Source organism: Echinops telfairi, unplaced genomic scaffold, assembly GCF_000313985.2.
Source record: "Echinops telfairi isolate 266 unplaced genomic scaffold, ASM31398v2 ScPeMD7_4225;HRSCAF=4972, whole genome shotgun sequence".
NCBI lineage: Eukaryota > Metazoa > Chordata > Mammalia > Afrosoricida > Tenrecidae > Echinops > Echinops telfairi.
This window is the reverse complement of record NW_022108124.1, coordinates 4,042,289-4,058,687: the sequence shown is the minus strand read 5'-3', so window position 1 is coordinate 4,058,687 and position 16,399 is coordinate 4,042,289. Positions and strand designations below refer to the sequence as shown.

The 16,399-nt window shown below is 48.2% G+C and overlaps 1 protein-coding gene across 2 annotated transcripts in view; it reads left to right on the top strand.

Moving 5' to 3' along the window:
* The window catches only part of USP13 (ubiquitin specific peptidase 13), a 130,974-nt gene that overhangs the window by 74,383 nt on the left and 40,192 nt on the right, over positions 1 to 16,399 (top strand). For both annotated transcript variants that reach the window (XM_045295104.1, XM_004708606.2), the window contains exons 11-13: positions 6,577 to 6,702; positions 7,881 to 8,034; positions 12,803 to 12,977. In XM_045295104.1, coding sequence (XP_045151039.1) covers positions 6,577 to 6,702; positions 7,881 to 8,034; positions 12,803 to 12,977 — 455 coding nt within the window. The remainder of the gene's footprint in view (positions 1 to 6,576; positions 6,703 to 7,880; positions 8,035 to 12,802; positions 12,978 to 16,399) is intronic.

Sequence of the window (16,399 nt, the reverse complement as noted above, 5' to 3'; positions counted from 1 at the left end):
TAAGACATCCCCTGAAAATAAGACCTAGTGCATCTTTGGGAGCAAACATTAATATGAGACATTGTCTTATTTTCGGGCAAGCAGGGTATCTGGTCTTGTGCCGCCCTCACACTTGTTTCTGTGCTTGGGTCCAGTGTTGCCGCCACGAGGTCGACCCGTCTCCTGGAGGACTTCCTCTTTTTCACTGCCTCTCTTCTCTACCTCACAGATGCCCTTCCCCAGAGCCTCGACTTCCTTGCCTCTAAGGAGCATTCTGGATGTCTTTGTTCCAAGACAGATCTGGTAGTTCTTTTAGCAGTCCGTAGCTTTCAATACCCTTCTCCAGCACCACAGTGCAAATGCTTCGATACTGCTTCTGTCTGTATTCAGCGTCCAGTTTTCACATGCATAGGAGGCCACTGAAAATACCATGGTTTGGGTCAGGTGCACCTTCGTCTCAAAGTAACCTCCTCGCGTTTCAGTGCTCTAGAGAGGTCTTGTAGAATGTCGGAGCCTTTTCTTCACCTTTTATAAGAGTGGACAAGTAAGTGACTTTAAGGAGTTTATTTCTTAAAGTTCCTGAGGCTGAAAGTGCAAATCATCCACTCCACACTGATAGGGCTGCAGCTGATTCAGTGATTAAATTAGCTTCATCTTGGAAGCTCATCACATGGCATGACATTAACAGGTATCAAAAAGAAAGAAACCAACCCAATTGCCATTGTTGGCCTATGACTCTTAACCACCCTGTGGCTAATACCCGGAGAGAGTAATCACTTGCCATTTGATATAGATGCCTTTATTACAGCTGGTTCTAGACGAGGCTAGAGAATGGGAAACCCTTGACACCAAACAAAGAAAGCATGAGGCCTTTAGAGTTAAGGCAGAGGGCTGGTGTAGTGGGTGGTGGTGAGGTGGGTAACATGCAGGCAGTGACCCCCTTTACTTATCAGGCAAGCAGGGTACCAGAAGGAGGCTGGGAGCAGCTGCAGGTGGTAGCTCAAGGTTTGACAGGATAGTTTACATTTCTTGCTGATTGGGCAAGCTGGAGTCTGGAGACATCTAGAGAGTCCAGGTCTGTTGGGAGCGGGAAGGGGAGGAGGGGGGAGGGGCAGCGAGCTGCTTGTCCGAAGTTGAAGGCAGTTCAGCTAATGGAGTTCTTCCTGCTAAGCTGGGTGGCTCTACACCACAGGACAGAGAAGACCTCTCCCATAGTGTAACCAGGGATGTAATCTTTATGGGAGCAGACTGGCACATTTTTATTCCACAGAACAGCTTGTGTATTTGAGTCCCTGACCTTTTGGTTAGCAGCAGAATGCAACTTTGCCAACAGGGCTCCTTTAAAAGCAAAAATTAATTAATTAATTAATCAATTTATTTATTATTATTTTATCTTATCACAATCCATCCATCCACCCATTGTGTCAAGCACATTTGTACATTTGTTGCCATCCTCATTTTCAAAACATTTTCTTTCTACTTGAGCCCCTGTTATCAGCTTCTCATTTTCCCTACCCTTCCTCCTTCATGAACCCTTGATGGTTTATAAATTATTATTATTTTTTTCATGTTTTACACTGACCGATGTCTCCCTTCACCCACTTTTCTGTTGTCCGTCCCCCTGGGAGAGGGTTGTATGTAGATCATTGTGATTGGTTCTCCCTTTCTCCCCCCACCTTTCCCTTACCCTCCTGGTATCGCTACTCCCATTACTGTACCTGAGGGGTTTACATTTCCTGAATTCCATGCCTTGAGAGCTCTTATCTGTACCAGTGTGTGTTCTCTGGGTTAGCCAGATCTGTAAGGTGGAACTGGGTCATGGTAGTGGGGAGAAGTATTCAGGAACTAGAGGAATGATGTGTGATTCGTAGGTGCTATACTGCACTTTAGTTGAATCATCCCTTCCTTATAACCCTTCTGTGGGGAGATATCTATCCACTTACATAGTTAAGTCACTTTTTAAAAAGAGTTATATATACATCATCACAATCAGTTCTAGTCCTGACCCCCATTCATTGTTTGCTCCCCAATTCCCATCCCTCCCCTTCCCTGTCCCCGAAAAACCATTGCATAAGTTACTGTATGCATCCACTACTCTGTACTTCAAGGGAAACCTAACATAAACAATAAAAAAACCCGTTTTTAGAGCCTGCCCCTCTGGAATCTGTGTGTGAAGAGAACATTGAAATACTTGAGAGCGAGCATCACAGAGAGTGGGTTTGGGGCCCCGGGAAGCAGGTGTGACTGAAGAAGCTGAGTTTGCGTTTGTGTTAGCTTCTCAAACCCAGCTGTGATCCAGGCGCGATCCTGCGGCATGATGTGTGTAGAGGGAGGGGTAGCATCTCCCTGGTTAGGAAGCTTTCTCAAGGAACTTCCAAGTGGTGAACAGCTCACAAGCGATGGTTTTGCTGTTGGACAGAGGAGGGAGAAAGATGGACTGGGGGCGAACAAAGCGATGAAGTGGGTCCATAAGAGGATGGGGTGTGGGAGGGGAAGGAGTGAGACTGAGCTACAGCCAGAGCATGGGGCTGTGGTTCCAGTGTTGGTCACCAGGATCTCTGTTGACACTTCTCTTGGATGTAAGAGCAGATGGTGGCCCAGAGCAGCAGCCAGTTCAGAAATTTCTAGATTTGCCGAACTTTCTAAAAGCAGCTGCTTTCTTTGCTGTGCCTTGGGGACTGGCTGCCACACCATGCTGGACTCAAACCAAACCAAACTCACTGCCATCAAGTCAGCTTTGACTCATAGTGACCCTATAGGACAGGGTATAACTGCCCCTGTGAGTGTCCGAGACTAACCCTGTGTGGGAGTATCAAAGCCCGGTCCTTCAGTGGTTTTGAACTGCTGACCTTAGGGTTAGCCCAATGTGTAACCACTAGGCTGCCAGGGCTCCTTAGCTTGGCTTGTAGTTTGTAAGACAGAACACTAGCAGCGGCATGCATTGAATTCATGCCTGTGAGACTGCCTAAACCAGTGGTTCTCAACCTTCCTAATGCCACGACCGTTTAATAGAGTTCCTCGTGGTGGTGACCCCCCCAACCATAAAATTATTTTCGTTGCTACTTCATAACTATAATTTTGCTACTGTGATGAATCATCATGTCAATATCTGATACGCAGGATGCATTTTCATTGTTACAAATTGAACATAATTAAAGCATAGTGATTAATCACAAAACAATATTTAATTATATATTGTGAAATATGCATGTGTTTTCCGATGGTCTTAAGGCAACTCCTGTGAAAGGGTCGTTCAACCCCCAAAGGTGTTGTGACCCACAGGTTGAGAACCACTGGCCTAAACAGAAATGTACAAAGGGGAGAAGCGTTATTCCAAGTGGTGCCTCCATACTGTTGAGAGAAGAGAAATAATTGCAGGCCTGGTGAGTGATAATGGTCTCAGGCATGTAGGGGCTTGGAGAGGGCTTGCTCTGGATCCAGGATGGACTGTCTCCTCCCATTGGATAGGCTTAGGGATGAGCTGTAGCCACGTGTGTGCCAGATACAGCCGTGGGACATTAGAGAGGGTGAGAGAGCCTCACCAAGCCATGTGGTGCTGGATAGTTAGGTTACAGCGTGCAGTTTCCCCATCTCTCAAGTGGAGGAAAGAGTTGCCACAATCACCTTAAAGGTGAAATGAATCGAACAAGACTGTACACGTTACATGATAAGAACTGTACCTGGGGCCTGGTAAGTGTTCATCTAAGTACCTAGGCTAGTGCCTGGCATTTTACTGCACTCAGTAAACAGCTTCTCCGTGAATGAAAAAATATCAGCATGATGCAAAGACAAGGCATTATGATCGTATGTCTTTGTTGACTGCCTGCATGGAGGTAGACATCAGTGTGTGAGGGAAGGCAGTGACAGCATTTGAATTGTTTTCTGGAGGGGGATCTACAGGTAGTAAACTCACACTCCAAAACCAAACTCACTGCCATTGAGTTGATTTCAACTCGTAGTCAACCTGTAGGACAGGCTAGAACTGCCCCCGTGGGTGTCTGAGACTGTTACCTGCTTATGGGAGTAGACAACAGCATCTTTCTCCCTTGGAGGAGCTGGTAGATACGAACTGCTGATCTTGTGGGTAGCAGCCCAGTGAGTAACTCAAGTGGGCCATGGATGTGTCTTAGCCCTGCCCTGGGATCCTTTCTGAAGCCTGGGCATGTATGCTGGCCTTTAATGCACAGGCTCCAAGTCCTCTGATGCCCGAGTGCTACCACCCGGGAGAAACCTGCTCTAAGAGGAGCTAGCACCGTTTCAGCTTCTGTGTGGTGCCCCTCAGTTTTTGTGTTAGATCTGTGTGTGTGTCTCATATCTTTCCTCTGACGGTAAGCTTTTGGGGAACACCTTCTCCCACAGTGCTCTGTATGCAGTACGTGGCTAGTAAATAGTGACTTAGACTAGGGCATGCTTTCACACGAATATTGAAAGTACCCTGGACAAACGGATCTGTCTTGGAAGAAGGATGGCCAGAGTGTTCCTTAGAGGCCAGCACGGCACGTCTTTGTCTCACATACTTTGGATGTGCTGTCAGGAGAGACCAGTCCCTGGAGAAGAACATCATGTTTGGTAAAGTGGAGGGGCAGGGAAAAAGGAAGGCCCTCCAGGAGATGGATCGACACCGTGGCTGCAACACTGTGCTCAGGCAAAGGACACTTGTAAGGATGGTGCCGTTGCTGGCCCCTAGCAGTACATGCTTTCAGTAAGATAGCGCAATTCACCATATTTTTTTTAAACAGAAACATGGCTTACTACATGGGCACTGGTGAGATTGGCCCCAGGGGGGTTTCCATCACGTATGGCATCTGTGTGATTAGCTGGACCGGCTACGGTTTCTAGACTGTAGACTTTACCTGGATGTCCGTGAGCACTGGAACGCGTGTGAGACGTGCCCTCTGCTTGCTATTGTGAGCACGGTGAGGTGACACATGGGCCAGAAACAGGCTGAGGGGAGGAGAAGAGTAGAAGGCAATGTCTGTCAATGGGGACCTGGATCACCAGTTCCGGGGACTTCTGGAGCGGGCAGTGAGGCCCAGAAGCTGAGGAAGGGGGCGTTTAGAGAAGTGTGTGGGCAACAGCCACATTTACAGAGGGAACGAGGGTGCCTTACTTTCCCCCCTCATTGACAAGATGAGGTTTGTTGCCCCGAGACCCTGCTCTGTTTCTCCCACAAAGAGCCTGACACTGGAGCTGAGCCAAGCCTGCATCTCATTCTGGTTCCGCTCTTTCTCCGTGGTGTGTGAGATGCCAGTCACCATGATACTGTAAGTTGAGTGACCTAGCAGGCTCTCCTCTGTCACTCTCAGGTTTTTTAGCTGTGAAACGGGGATGGCTGTGGGACCTGCTTCATAGGGTCCTGGTGAGTTGAGGGAAGTGCATCATCGTATGGTGATCAGGTGGCCCCCAGCCTCTAGGTGGAGTTCTCTCTTGGGCCCTCCCACAGAAAGATGCGGCCCAGCTCTTTGCTCCTCCCAATGCCCTCAGAGCCCCCTCCCGCTCCCCCTGTGTGCATCTCCAGCCTGTGTACTCTCCTGGGCCGGGAGGGGCCGCGTGGGCAAGCCGTGGGAGGATGGCTCTGGTGTCCTCGGTGTTTAGAATTTGGGGGTGTCCAGCCTGTGTGATCACGAGGTGTCGACGGGAGCAGGTATCAGGCATCAGAAGACCCAAAACAAACAATCATACCTATCGATGCGAATGAGGGGGGTCAGAGTGGAAACCCACTGCCCATCTGTAGACAATTGGACATCCCATCACAGAAGGGTCACAAAGAAGGGATGAGCCAGTTAGGGTGCAGTAGAGCACTGTCGAAACACACAACATTCCTCTAGTTCTTTAGTGTTTTCTCCCCCCCCCCACTATCATGACCCAGTTCTACCTTACAAATCTGGCTAGACCAGAGCATGTACACTGGTACAGATAAGAGCTCTCGACACATGGAATCCAGGGGCGATAACCCCCTCAGGAACAATAATGGGAGTAGAGATACCTTGAGGGTAGGGGTAAGGTTGGGGGAGAAGGGTGAAAAGGGGAGAGGGACCAATTGCAATGATTCACGTATAAACCCCCACCCCCACCCCCGCCCCAGGGGGACGAGCAACCAGAAACATGGGCGAAGGGAGACAGTGGATGGTGTGAGATATGAAAATAATAATTGATCATTTATTAAGGGTTCACGAGGATGGGAGGGTGGAGGAAGGAGGGGAAAAAAAGAGGAACTGATACTAAGGGCTCAAGCAGAAAGAAAACGTTTTGAAAATGATGATGGCAACATAGGTACAAATGTGCTTGCTACAATGGATGTATGGATTGTGATAAGAACTGTAAGAGCCCCGATAGAATGATTCATATAAAAGAAAAAAGAGGATTTGGGTGTGTGAGTCACCCATTGGCATCAGTCCTGAGTCTTCAGAAGAGACAGCGCCTTCCTATTCCCCTCAGGTTCAGAGGGCAGAGCCAGTGAGTCTGGGCTCTAGCCCTGAGTGGGCTCCAGTTTTCTGTTTCCAGTCTTCTGGTAACCCTTGCTCTGCTGGCCCCTTAGGGCTGTCAGAAGGCCTTCTAAGTTAGCTATCACACAGTGATACTATGTTTATGCTTTAGCCTCAACAGAATGGGATCTCACCACGCATGTTTAAAGCCTTTGTAAGCAAGAGCCACCCAGAGTTCTCATCGAATAGACAGCAAGATGCCCAGGAGTTTTTCTTGCACCTGGTCAATCTAGTAGAGGTAAGTAAGCAAGCCTGTCTGCAGAATTGCTCAAAGGAGATGATAAGACGTGTGCCTGGCTCCTGGGGAGTCCCACGTGGCGTGGGCAGAGGCCCCCCCACTCCCGGCTGCCTGGAATCTCTCTGCTCACACTAGTTCAGAACTGACTTAAGAAGCCCTCCCTGCTTAGCTCACTGGCTACCAATCGCTGCACACACCTCATTGTCTAGGCATTTGTGGACGTCTCTGGGCTTTTCTGGTGCAGGTAGCAGAGGTGTGTTTCCCTTTGTGTGACTTCCATGATAGAACTCCTGGGGGCTCCCAGGTGGGGTTTGCTGTTCCCCTGACACCACTCCTCCGTCCCAGCAGTCAAGCCACACTACACACTGCCGCTCTTCAATGCCACTGAAGATTCCTGTGGAAGATCCAGTTATTTTATTTTAAACCCTAAGAACTTTCTCTCTCTCTCTCTCTCTCTCTCTCTCTCTCTCTCTCTCTCTCTCTCTCTCTCTCACACACACACACACACACACACACACACACACACACACACACACACACACACACGTGCTCTTTGTGGAAAATACGGAGAAGCATACACGAGAAAAGCAACATCCCCATCACACGAGTGAGCTCCCGGAAACGTCCAGGGCTAGCGTTCCAGTGTCTGAGTCTCGTGTGGTGTTCCAAGCGCCTCTGTCATTTCTATCCTGCCATTCACATGCTGTTTTGTGGGCCGTGTTTTCCACTTAACCTGTCCTGAGCCCTTCCCCACGTCATTGCCTATTCGATTAGCGCGTGATTTCCTCTTCATCCGCATGGAACGATCTGAGTGCATTTATTTAATCATCATGCGTGCCTTCCGTTCCCAGAGCAGGCCTGGTTTCTCCCCCTTCCTCTTCTTCATCTGATTGCTCCGCTTCCTTCGTTCCTGTAATTCTGTTTATGTCCGTCCTCGCCCTTTGCCTCTGACGCCTGCACAAAGATGAGCGATAGTTGACTTGTCCCTTCCCCTATTCCAGGACTTCATTAAAAGGCCGGTGTTTTGCTCTGAACACATTCTGATGAACTGACTTGCCCGCAGGACATTTTTATTACTGCCAGGCCTTTGCACTGCCTTTGTATTTGATTTCATGCTAGTTTTTATTCACGGCTTATTATTTAGAAACTTACTAACCCGAAGATACTCCAACCTTTAGCGGAACCGCATTGGCTCAGAAAATCCAAGTGATGTTTTCCGGTTCTTGGTGGAAGAACGGATTCAGTGCTGTCAGACCCGGAAAGTCCGCTACACGGAGAGGGTGGATTACCTGATGCAGTTACCGGTGGCCATGGAGGCAGCAACCAACAAAGGTAAACGCTGTCAGATGCTTCTTTCTGGGTGAAAGCCCTCGAAGCAGAGAGCACACGCTTAAGTGGAAGCAGGAGTAGATGTAGCCCAGGTGGTGTGTGGTCTGTCCCTCTCTGTTCATTTTCCCCCTTCCTGTTGAGAGCACCTGACTGCATCCAGGTTGTACATAGGGTTTGGACAGAGGCTATTTCAGCGCCCAGAAATTTGGTCACCCAAATTTTGGAGCCAGTTTCATTGGGGGCAAACGGTTTGTAATACATTTGTGTATGTAGAAGATTCTTAACAACATTGCCCATCAATTGGATCATTTTCGAGGGAAATGATGAGCATTCCGTGTTCTAATGGGAGACATTCAAGCAGAGTTCTCCTTTGCAGTAGCGCAGCCTTGGCATCTAAGTCTGTAAGACACCTGGGGCACCATGGGGACAGGGCTCTCTCTTTGTCGGAGTGAGGCCCACAGCGGTCTCTGGTGTTTGCAGGGAGAAGGCAGGATGCTGTGGCAAAGGGAGGCAGCTTGGGGAGCTGCTCTCTCCTGTATTCAGTGCAGTTTAGTTCTTCCCAGGCAGCATAGCGGACGTGTTTCTTCGCATTGCTATCCTGGGAGAGAAAAAAGGCAATGTGACTGCCGTGCTGCTTTTCTCCGGAGGACTGGCCATTTTTGTAAATCTGGGATGCTTCCAGGGTGGCCTTTTGAGCTATTGCTTTGGGGAGGGGACACCACTGATTGTGCTAATTAGACAGTGGTAGTTAGGACAAGTTTTTAGATGAAATGGTAGTCTCTGGTGGAGCCAATGGTTAGCACTCTCGGCTGCTAATGGAAAGGTCGGAGGTGTGAACCTGCCAGAGGCACTGGGGAAGAAAGGCCTGGGGGTCGACTTGGGAAAAACCAGCTGTTGGAATCCCCCATGGAGCACCAGTGTACTCTGCCACACGGGGTCGCCATGAGCTGGAATGGACTTGGCAGCAGTTGTAAAGAGGGAATGATTTCAGTTTTGTGTAAGTAGGAATTGCACTTGTATGAATACACATGGATTTTTATTTTGTCTATAAGCGCACGAAGCGGTGGGCCAGCTCTCCCTTCTTTCACCGTAGGACAGGTGAAAGTGGAGCCTGTGCTGGGTCTCCTTCCAGAAGGAGGCTAAGTCACTCGCCGATCCGGACTTAGCGGTTCTGCCCCGGTGCCTGATTGCCTGTCACCCACACTCTGTACTTGATTTGTAGCAGCTGTTTTTCCAGGAGGGAGGTTTATAACTCAGTTTCTGGCAGTGGACTGCTGAGAGTGGTCATTTACAAGACATTGGATCAGAGCAGTGCTTCTCAACCTTCCTAACTCCGTGACCCTTTATCATGTGGTGGTGACCCCCAACTATAAAACTATTTTCGTTGCTACTTCATCACTGTCTTTTTGCTACTGTTATGAATCAGGTGACCCCTGTGAAAGGGTCGTTCGACCCCCAAAGGGGTCATGACCCACAGGTTAAGAACCTCTGGATTAGAGCATCATACACTGATTGTGGCCAGAGGATTGGATTTCAAAAACATATTCAGAGAACTCAGACACAAAAGGACAAATCGTGCTATGATCCCAATTATATGACAGGTCTGAAAGGTAAATGTGTACAGAGCAACGTTTATGAGGGGTTGCTAGGGGCAGGTGGGAGGGAGGGGCAGGAGATTCTGGCTAAGGTATCATGATGGAAACATTTGGAAATGGGTGGGAGTGATTGTTAGACATGATGAATGTGATTAATGTCACCGACTTGAATATGGGGAAATTATTGAGAGGCAAATGTTTCATTTATACATCACTATTTTTTTAAGTCACATTCAGCTGTGTTTTGGAAAAGACATGAGGGCACCACCCCCCTCCGCCCCTCTCCCCCAAGCCAGACCCACTGCCATTTCCATTCTGGCTCATGGAGACCCTGCATAGGGTTTTCGAGACTGTAAATCTGTATGGGAGCAGAGGGCCTCATCTTCCTCCTGCGGAGCAGCTGGTGCATTTGAACCATGGCCCCTGTGGTTAACAGCGCAGCACTTACCCCTTGCCCACAGCAGCACCTGGCCGCCTTCATGTACACACAGGCGTTCTTAAAAATCTGATCAGCTGGGTAGGGATTTTGGGGTAACCCAAAATAATTTCTCTTTACATAGTCATCAAAATGTACGTGAAACGTTGATTTGGAGAATATTTCTAGGAGCAAATGTACAACCTTTGAGAGTTCCTGCTGGTACTTCCGTTGTCTGAGGGTTGACCTGTGTGGATAGGGAGAGCATGGAAGGAGCAGGCCTTGTGCATATCCGAGTAGAGTTACCTGCCCCCACCACCCGTGCTTCCCCCCCCCTCCCTCCATGTGCCCCATGTCCTGCAGTTGGTGAATTTCCAGAAGCAGATCTTGGCCCCTTTCTTCCAAGGTGTCTCTAGGTGGACTTCAAATTCCAAACTTTCCCTTGAGAGCTAAGCATACTAACTGTATCACCGGGGGGACAGTGTGGTTGACTGCTCTGACATCCGAGGTGTTAGGCAGCCTCCCCAGGGGCCATATGGCCTTGCACTATTGTGTATTGCATCCTTTCCGAAGATGGATGCTACCATGCCCTGGGGAATACTGCATTAAGCCCTGCAAGGTGACTGTAAGCAATACCTGCGGGTGTTGCTTAACTAGCAGATATGTACACCTTATCCTGGATTATGCTTAGAGTACTAAAGGTTTTCACTGCCAAGGTGGGGATGCTGAGTAATTTCTCCCCACCCCTAAAAGGGGACTGTAGGCTAAGTACCTTTGGGAACCTGTGGCTTAGTAGGGTTAGTGGGTGCTGCATATCCAGCCCCTCTCAGTCATTGTCCTTGTACCACATCTTCCACGACTTCTAGTGATCATTGCTGGTAGAACCGAGTGAGGAGACATCTAACCTTGTGACTGGTCTATGTTAGGAGCTGGTAGCTCATTCTTTTTTATTTTTATCTTCTGTTCCCCTTGTTAGTTCATTTTAGAACAGCTCCCCGTTAATAGGAATGCTTTGGGGAACGTTTACATTTTAATGGATCTGAGCATCGGCAAGATTTGATCTCTTGGCATAATTTAGCCTTGTTTCTTTCCTGACCTGTGGGGCCGTGGAAGTGGGGCGAGATGTGGACCAGGTTTAAGTCCAGCTTTGATTGGGAGGCCTGGTGGCGCAGTGGAGGGCTCTTCACCGGAAGACCAGCAATTAGGAATCACCAACTACTTCTCGGGGGAGAAAGACGAGGGTTTTTAAGAGTTAACATCTCAGACACCCACCAAGGAAGTCCCATAGTGTTCTGTAGGGTCTCTCTGAGTCACAGTGAATTGATGGCAGTAAGTTTGGTTGGCGTTTTTGTTACTGATGATTTTGACGGGATCCTCAGTCTCTGTAGCCTGGCATTGCAGTGTCTGGAAAGAGGTGAGCCCTTGGGTCTCTCTCAGCTAAAAGTGCTAAGTTTCAGTGAAGCTTAGTGGTTGGAAGGTGGTCTCTGAACTAAAGAAAGACTAGTTCATGTGTGAGATAGTTTATTGTGCCAGCCTGGCTGATAAACGTAGGTGGGATTGACTGAAGGGCGGAGAGATAAATGGCTTGGTGAGCCTTGCCTTTCTTGTCTCTCGCTTTGTGATCATTGGACCAGTGTGCGGCTGCCTTGCTTGTTCTGTGCTTCAATTTAAAGGCTACACAGCCTGTGGGACACCTAGCCTGTGGACTGTGTTGCTGTAAGTTGAGGTCCCTTTAAGACTTCTCTGGAGCTGGGGACTGGCGATTGGTGACCTGCCTTGTGATTGGCTGTTGTGCTGACATAGCCTAGCTCTCTCTACAAATAGAGGAAGATCTGGCATCAGATAGAGACTTGAAGGACTGCTAGTCTCTCAACTTTCTCTCACAGACGTGAGTTGCACTAAGCCATTTATAGTGCTTCTAATTTAACTGTTTATTTCTTGTATTGAATATTTATCTGTATATGATTTAACATTTCACTTCTCGTTATATATCTAATTATCTTTATGATTTAACATTTCATTTCTCGTTATACAGTGAACCCTCGCCACTTCGCGCTTCGACTTCCGCGACTTCACTCTATCGCGGTTTTTGCGTAACAGTGCATGCTCTGTCATTACTGCTACTGATTGGCTCATACTGTACACGCTTGATGCCATAAATAATATAATAAATAATAAATGATAATTGTAACGTCCAAAATGTTTTACTGTATTTTCCCTTTTTCGTTTAATAAATTGGTTAATACGAGTGTAATGGTGACTAAAGGGTGTTTTTTCATGTCCTCTATGCTCTAACTACGAAAATATTTGATTTACAAATAAGGAATCCTACTTCGCGGAATTTCATAGAACCGATCAACTGCGATAAACGAGGGTTCACTGTATATCTAATTATCTTTATAAATAAATATATTATATTATCAGGAATTTGGTTTTATCTCTCTAGAGAACCTGTCTAACACAATGTGCATTTAGGTCCCACCTGTGCCCATGCTCACAGTCCCCACCTGCCCGTCTGACAGGACAAGGCCAGCACTGGAGAGTGGTTCCCACAGCCCGCCAGCTCTACTGCGAAGATGGCAAGCCCAGCCTTTCAGCCACAAGCCCAGCCTTTCAGCAGGCGTGTGTGGTTCTGTGATGGGCAACCGGCGAGCAGTCCTGACCCAGCCGGGAAGCGCTCAGGGGCTTGTCCAAAGACCCAGCTTTCCATTTCAAGAAGATAAGAGCGACAGTGAGGTTGTTCATTTCCTCTTTTACGCAGATGAGCTGATCGCCTATGAATTGACGAGAAGGGAAGCGGAAGCAAACAGAAGACCCTTGCCCGAGTTGGTTCGGGCCAAGATACCTTTCAGCGCCTGCCTTCAGGCCTTCTCGGAACCAGAGAACGTAGATGACTTCTGGAGCAGCGCCCTGCAAGCCAAGTCCGCGGGCGTGAAGTAAGAGAGTGTGTGAGTGTGTGTGTGTGTGTGTGTGAGTGTGTGTGTGTGTGTGTGTGTGTGTGTCCGTCCGCCCGCAGGCAGTCACTAGTGCGTGTGTTTGAATGATGGCTCGTAATGGGGGAGGGAGAAGGGGAACTTGGGAAGTGGGCACGGGGGCGGGGCCTTCTGTGTCTACAGGTGCCTGCTTGTGGATGGCAGGTTACAGTTGTGACGAAGCAGCTCCGTAGCTGTCAGGCACATCACCTGTGGGAGACCTGTCCACGAAAACAATTAGGCTTATAATCTGTATTATGTGGCAGGGAGGGAATGCCATTTTCAAAACGCAAAGTTGTGGGTTATCTTCTCTTAGGGATTTATCTTCTCCCCAGCCCCACTTTTGCCGAGAGGGCAGCCAAAAACAAAAAACCCCAAAAACACAACAAAGGAAAAAACCCTCCATATGACAGGAATAAGATTCATGGAATCTTATTTTTATTGTTGAAACTGCATTGTGATAGATTTAAATTCCATAGTCTATTTAAACTAAAGGTTTGGTTTAGCCCTCGATTGACTGTGTCCCTGCTGGGAGGCCCGGGTCCGGGAGATACCTCCGTGCGTGCGCAGGCGTCCCGAGCTGCACTTACCCGGGCTGCTCAGGATTCCCTCAGAAGACCTCCGGCTTCCACATTTTGGGGCCAGTCATCAGGTGCAAAAAGATCTGTTTGACTCCATGATTTAATACTGGTTAGGCCTTGCCAAAACAGTTCACGCAGCTGCACAGATTTGGAAAAAGAGTTCGATGGTGGCACACAGTTAAATCTGGCAGTTTGGCTCTGAGATCTCACCACTTTCTGTGATTCTTTCCCTTCTGTTCTAAGACGGGTCTCTCGGTGGAGAAAAGGCTGTGAGTGCCTCAGAGCTCGGTGTGTGCCCATTAGAAGAGACAGTCACATCGAAATCCTGTTTACTCTGCAGGACTTACCTTCCGCGTTCCTCCTGGTTTCAGATGGTAGACGTCATCGGTTACAACAGTAGAGGAACACAGTCCATTTCAAAAGCTAAAAAGGGGCAGATTAAAACATACTTTTCCCATGTTTTAATGTGGATTAATAGTTTATTAAGCTATTAGTTGTCCGTTGTTCATTAAGTTTTTATCTTGGGACTGCTCAGTTTGTGTGTGTGTGTGTGTGTGTGTGTGTGTGTGTGTGTGTGTGTGTGTGTGCGCCCACGCAGCTACCATGTGGTGAGGTGGCATGGTAAATGTGAGAGATGCACGGTCATTGAGTTGATTCTAACTCATAACAACCCTGCGTAGGGTTTCTGAGCCTGTAAATCTTTATGGGAGCAGAGAGCCTCCCCTTTGTTCCGAAGAGTAGCTAGTGGATTTGAACTGCTGGCCTTGCAGTTAGCCGTCCAGTGCTTACCAAACAGGGCCACGAGGGCTCCTTTAACACTGTATGAGTGGCAGAAATCATTTCTCTGGTCTTTGCCCATGGGTTGGAGATTCTTCAGCTGTTTATTCTTTCTCTCTGGGCTTTCATCCTGAATCTGGGAGGTGGAACAGGGCCTGGCAGCCCATTGAGCCCCAGCATGAGATGAGATTCAGTCCCTTGACAACCTCTCCTGTCCCTCAGAAGAGGGGCTGTGGTCGGTGCAGCACAGGGTGTGACATGCTCTCTGGTCCGCATCTCCCTGGCTTGTGCCCTGCCGGGAGCGAGCCTTCTCATCACCTGGAAAAGGCCTGTCTTTAAAAGGGAGCTGGAAGGCATTAGCTCTCTACTGCCTGAGTCTCTAGCCCGTGGGAAAGCAGTCAGGAGATGTGGAATCTTTGGCCTATGTGCTCTGGTCAGCTTATGTGCTATGCTCAGGATGGGTGCTTATCAAGACATGTTCAGGAACATTCTTTCAGGTGTGTTACCAAATGCCCAAAGGGGCATACCACTCTGCTGTAAGCCTCAACTCAAAGGTGTTTAGCTCAATCTCAGGGAGTCAGCAAACCCAGATCCCTGAATTAAGTGCCTTAGGCACTGCACACCCGCCTGTAAGCTTCAGCCTGAAGGCACTCAGCTCCGCTTCTGTGGGTCAGCAAGCCTGGCATCCATCCCCTGTTAAGAGCCCAGAGGAATGCCCCCCCACCCCCCCACCCCAAGCCAGCCTCTTGCACAAAGGCACTTAGCTTTCCTTGCTCTGTGGGTTCGGAAGTTCATCACTCTGTTCCAGGTTCTGCAACCTGATTCTCTTTGCTGCTCCCCTGATGGACCCAGGAGGCTCACTGTGCAATAATCTTGGGTCCAGAGGACAGGCTCCTGGCTCTTGCTTGTAATGAGATCCCTCCTCCTGCTTTTCAGAGGGCTCATTTTATACACAGCCGGAAGGCACTCCAGCAATTCCTGTTTGCAATTACTCACAGGTCAATCTTATCTGTATCTTCTCTCACCAGCTTAGCAGATCCATGGAGGAAAACATTGTTTGGAGTTAAAGACTTTGGCTAGGAGTGCCACATAATAAATTATTTAATGCCCTGCAATTAGCTCCTAATTGTGTCTTAGCCATAGTTTTATGATGTATTTTTAAGCACACAAGGTTTACATGAATTCCTTTGTATTGTAAAAAAAGTGTAGATGAAATAAAACATTTCCTTCACCCTCCTCCCACCCATACCTCCTCCCTACGCTTGGGTAACCCATTCTTGTAAATCTGTGTGTCCATCTCAGTCCTTTGGAATGGATTTGTATCCTAGTGGTGATTTATTACATTTTATAGCTTTTCAAGAAAAAACAAGTCTGATCCCAGACATTTGTGTTAGGAACAAGAGTATGATAACGTATGGCTTTGCTGTGTTTAACCAAAGAACACGATGTGCCAGACCTGTAGTTAATGAATTCAGAGTATTAATTTTGAGATTGCTTTGAATATGCAGCAGTGATCACATGTAGGATTAATTTGGGCCCCTGTAGAGGTTATAAGATGAGACACCAATGCTGGGCAGGCGTGGGTGTCATCGTACCTGCTGCCTGTAGGTTCCGTCAGTCACGGACAGCAAGAGCTGCGTTAAATGAGTGTGATTTCTTTCCTCCTCCCAGCCCAGCCCTGCCTTTCCCCATTTCCAGCTGACACCTCACCCAGAAACTCATCAGAGTGGCTGAAATGTCCGAGGGCTCCTGGGACACGATTCACTGAAGCCCCTGCTGAGTTGGTTGAATTCACAGGCGTTTTTCAGAATTTGAGTTTGTTTGGTAAGAGAAGTCACAGAAGTAGCATTTTTACTCTGAAATGGCAGCTGAAAATAGCCTGTCAGATGCTCTTTGCTGGTATGTACCAAAGGATGGAAGAATCAGAATGACTACCCCAACCCCGTTTTTAGGGAAATGGAGAACCTGGCTACTTTGAACTAAGAGTGCCATTCCTTATCACTTCTCTGAATATGGCAATGCCTACCT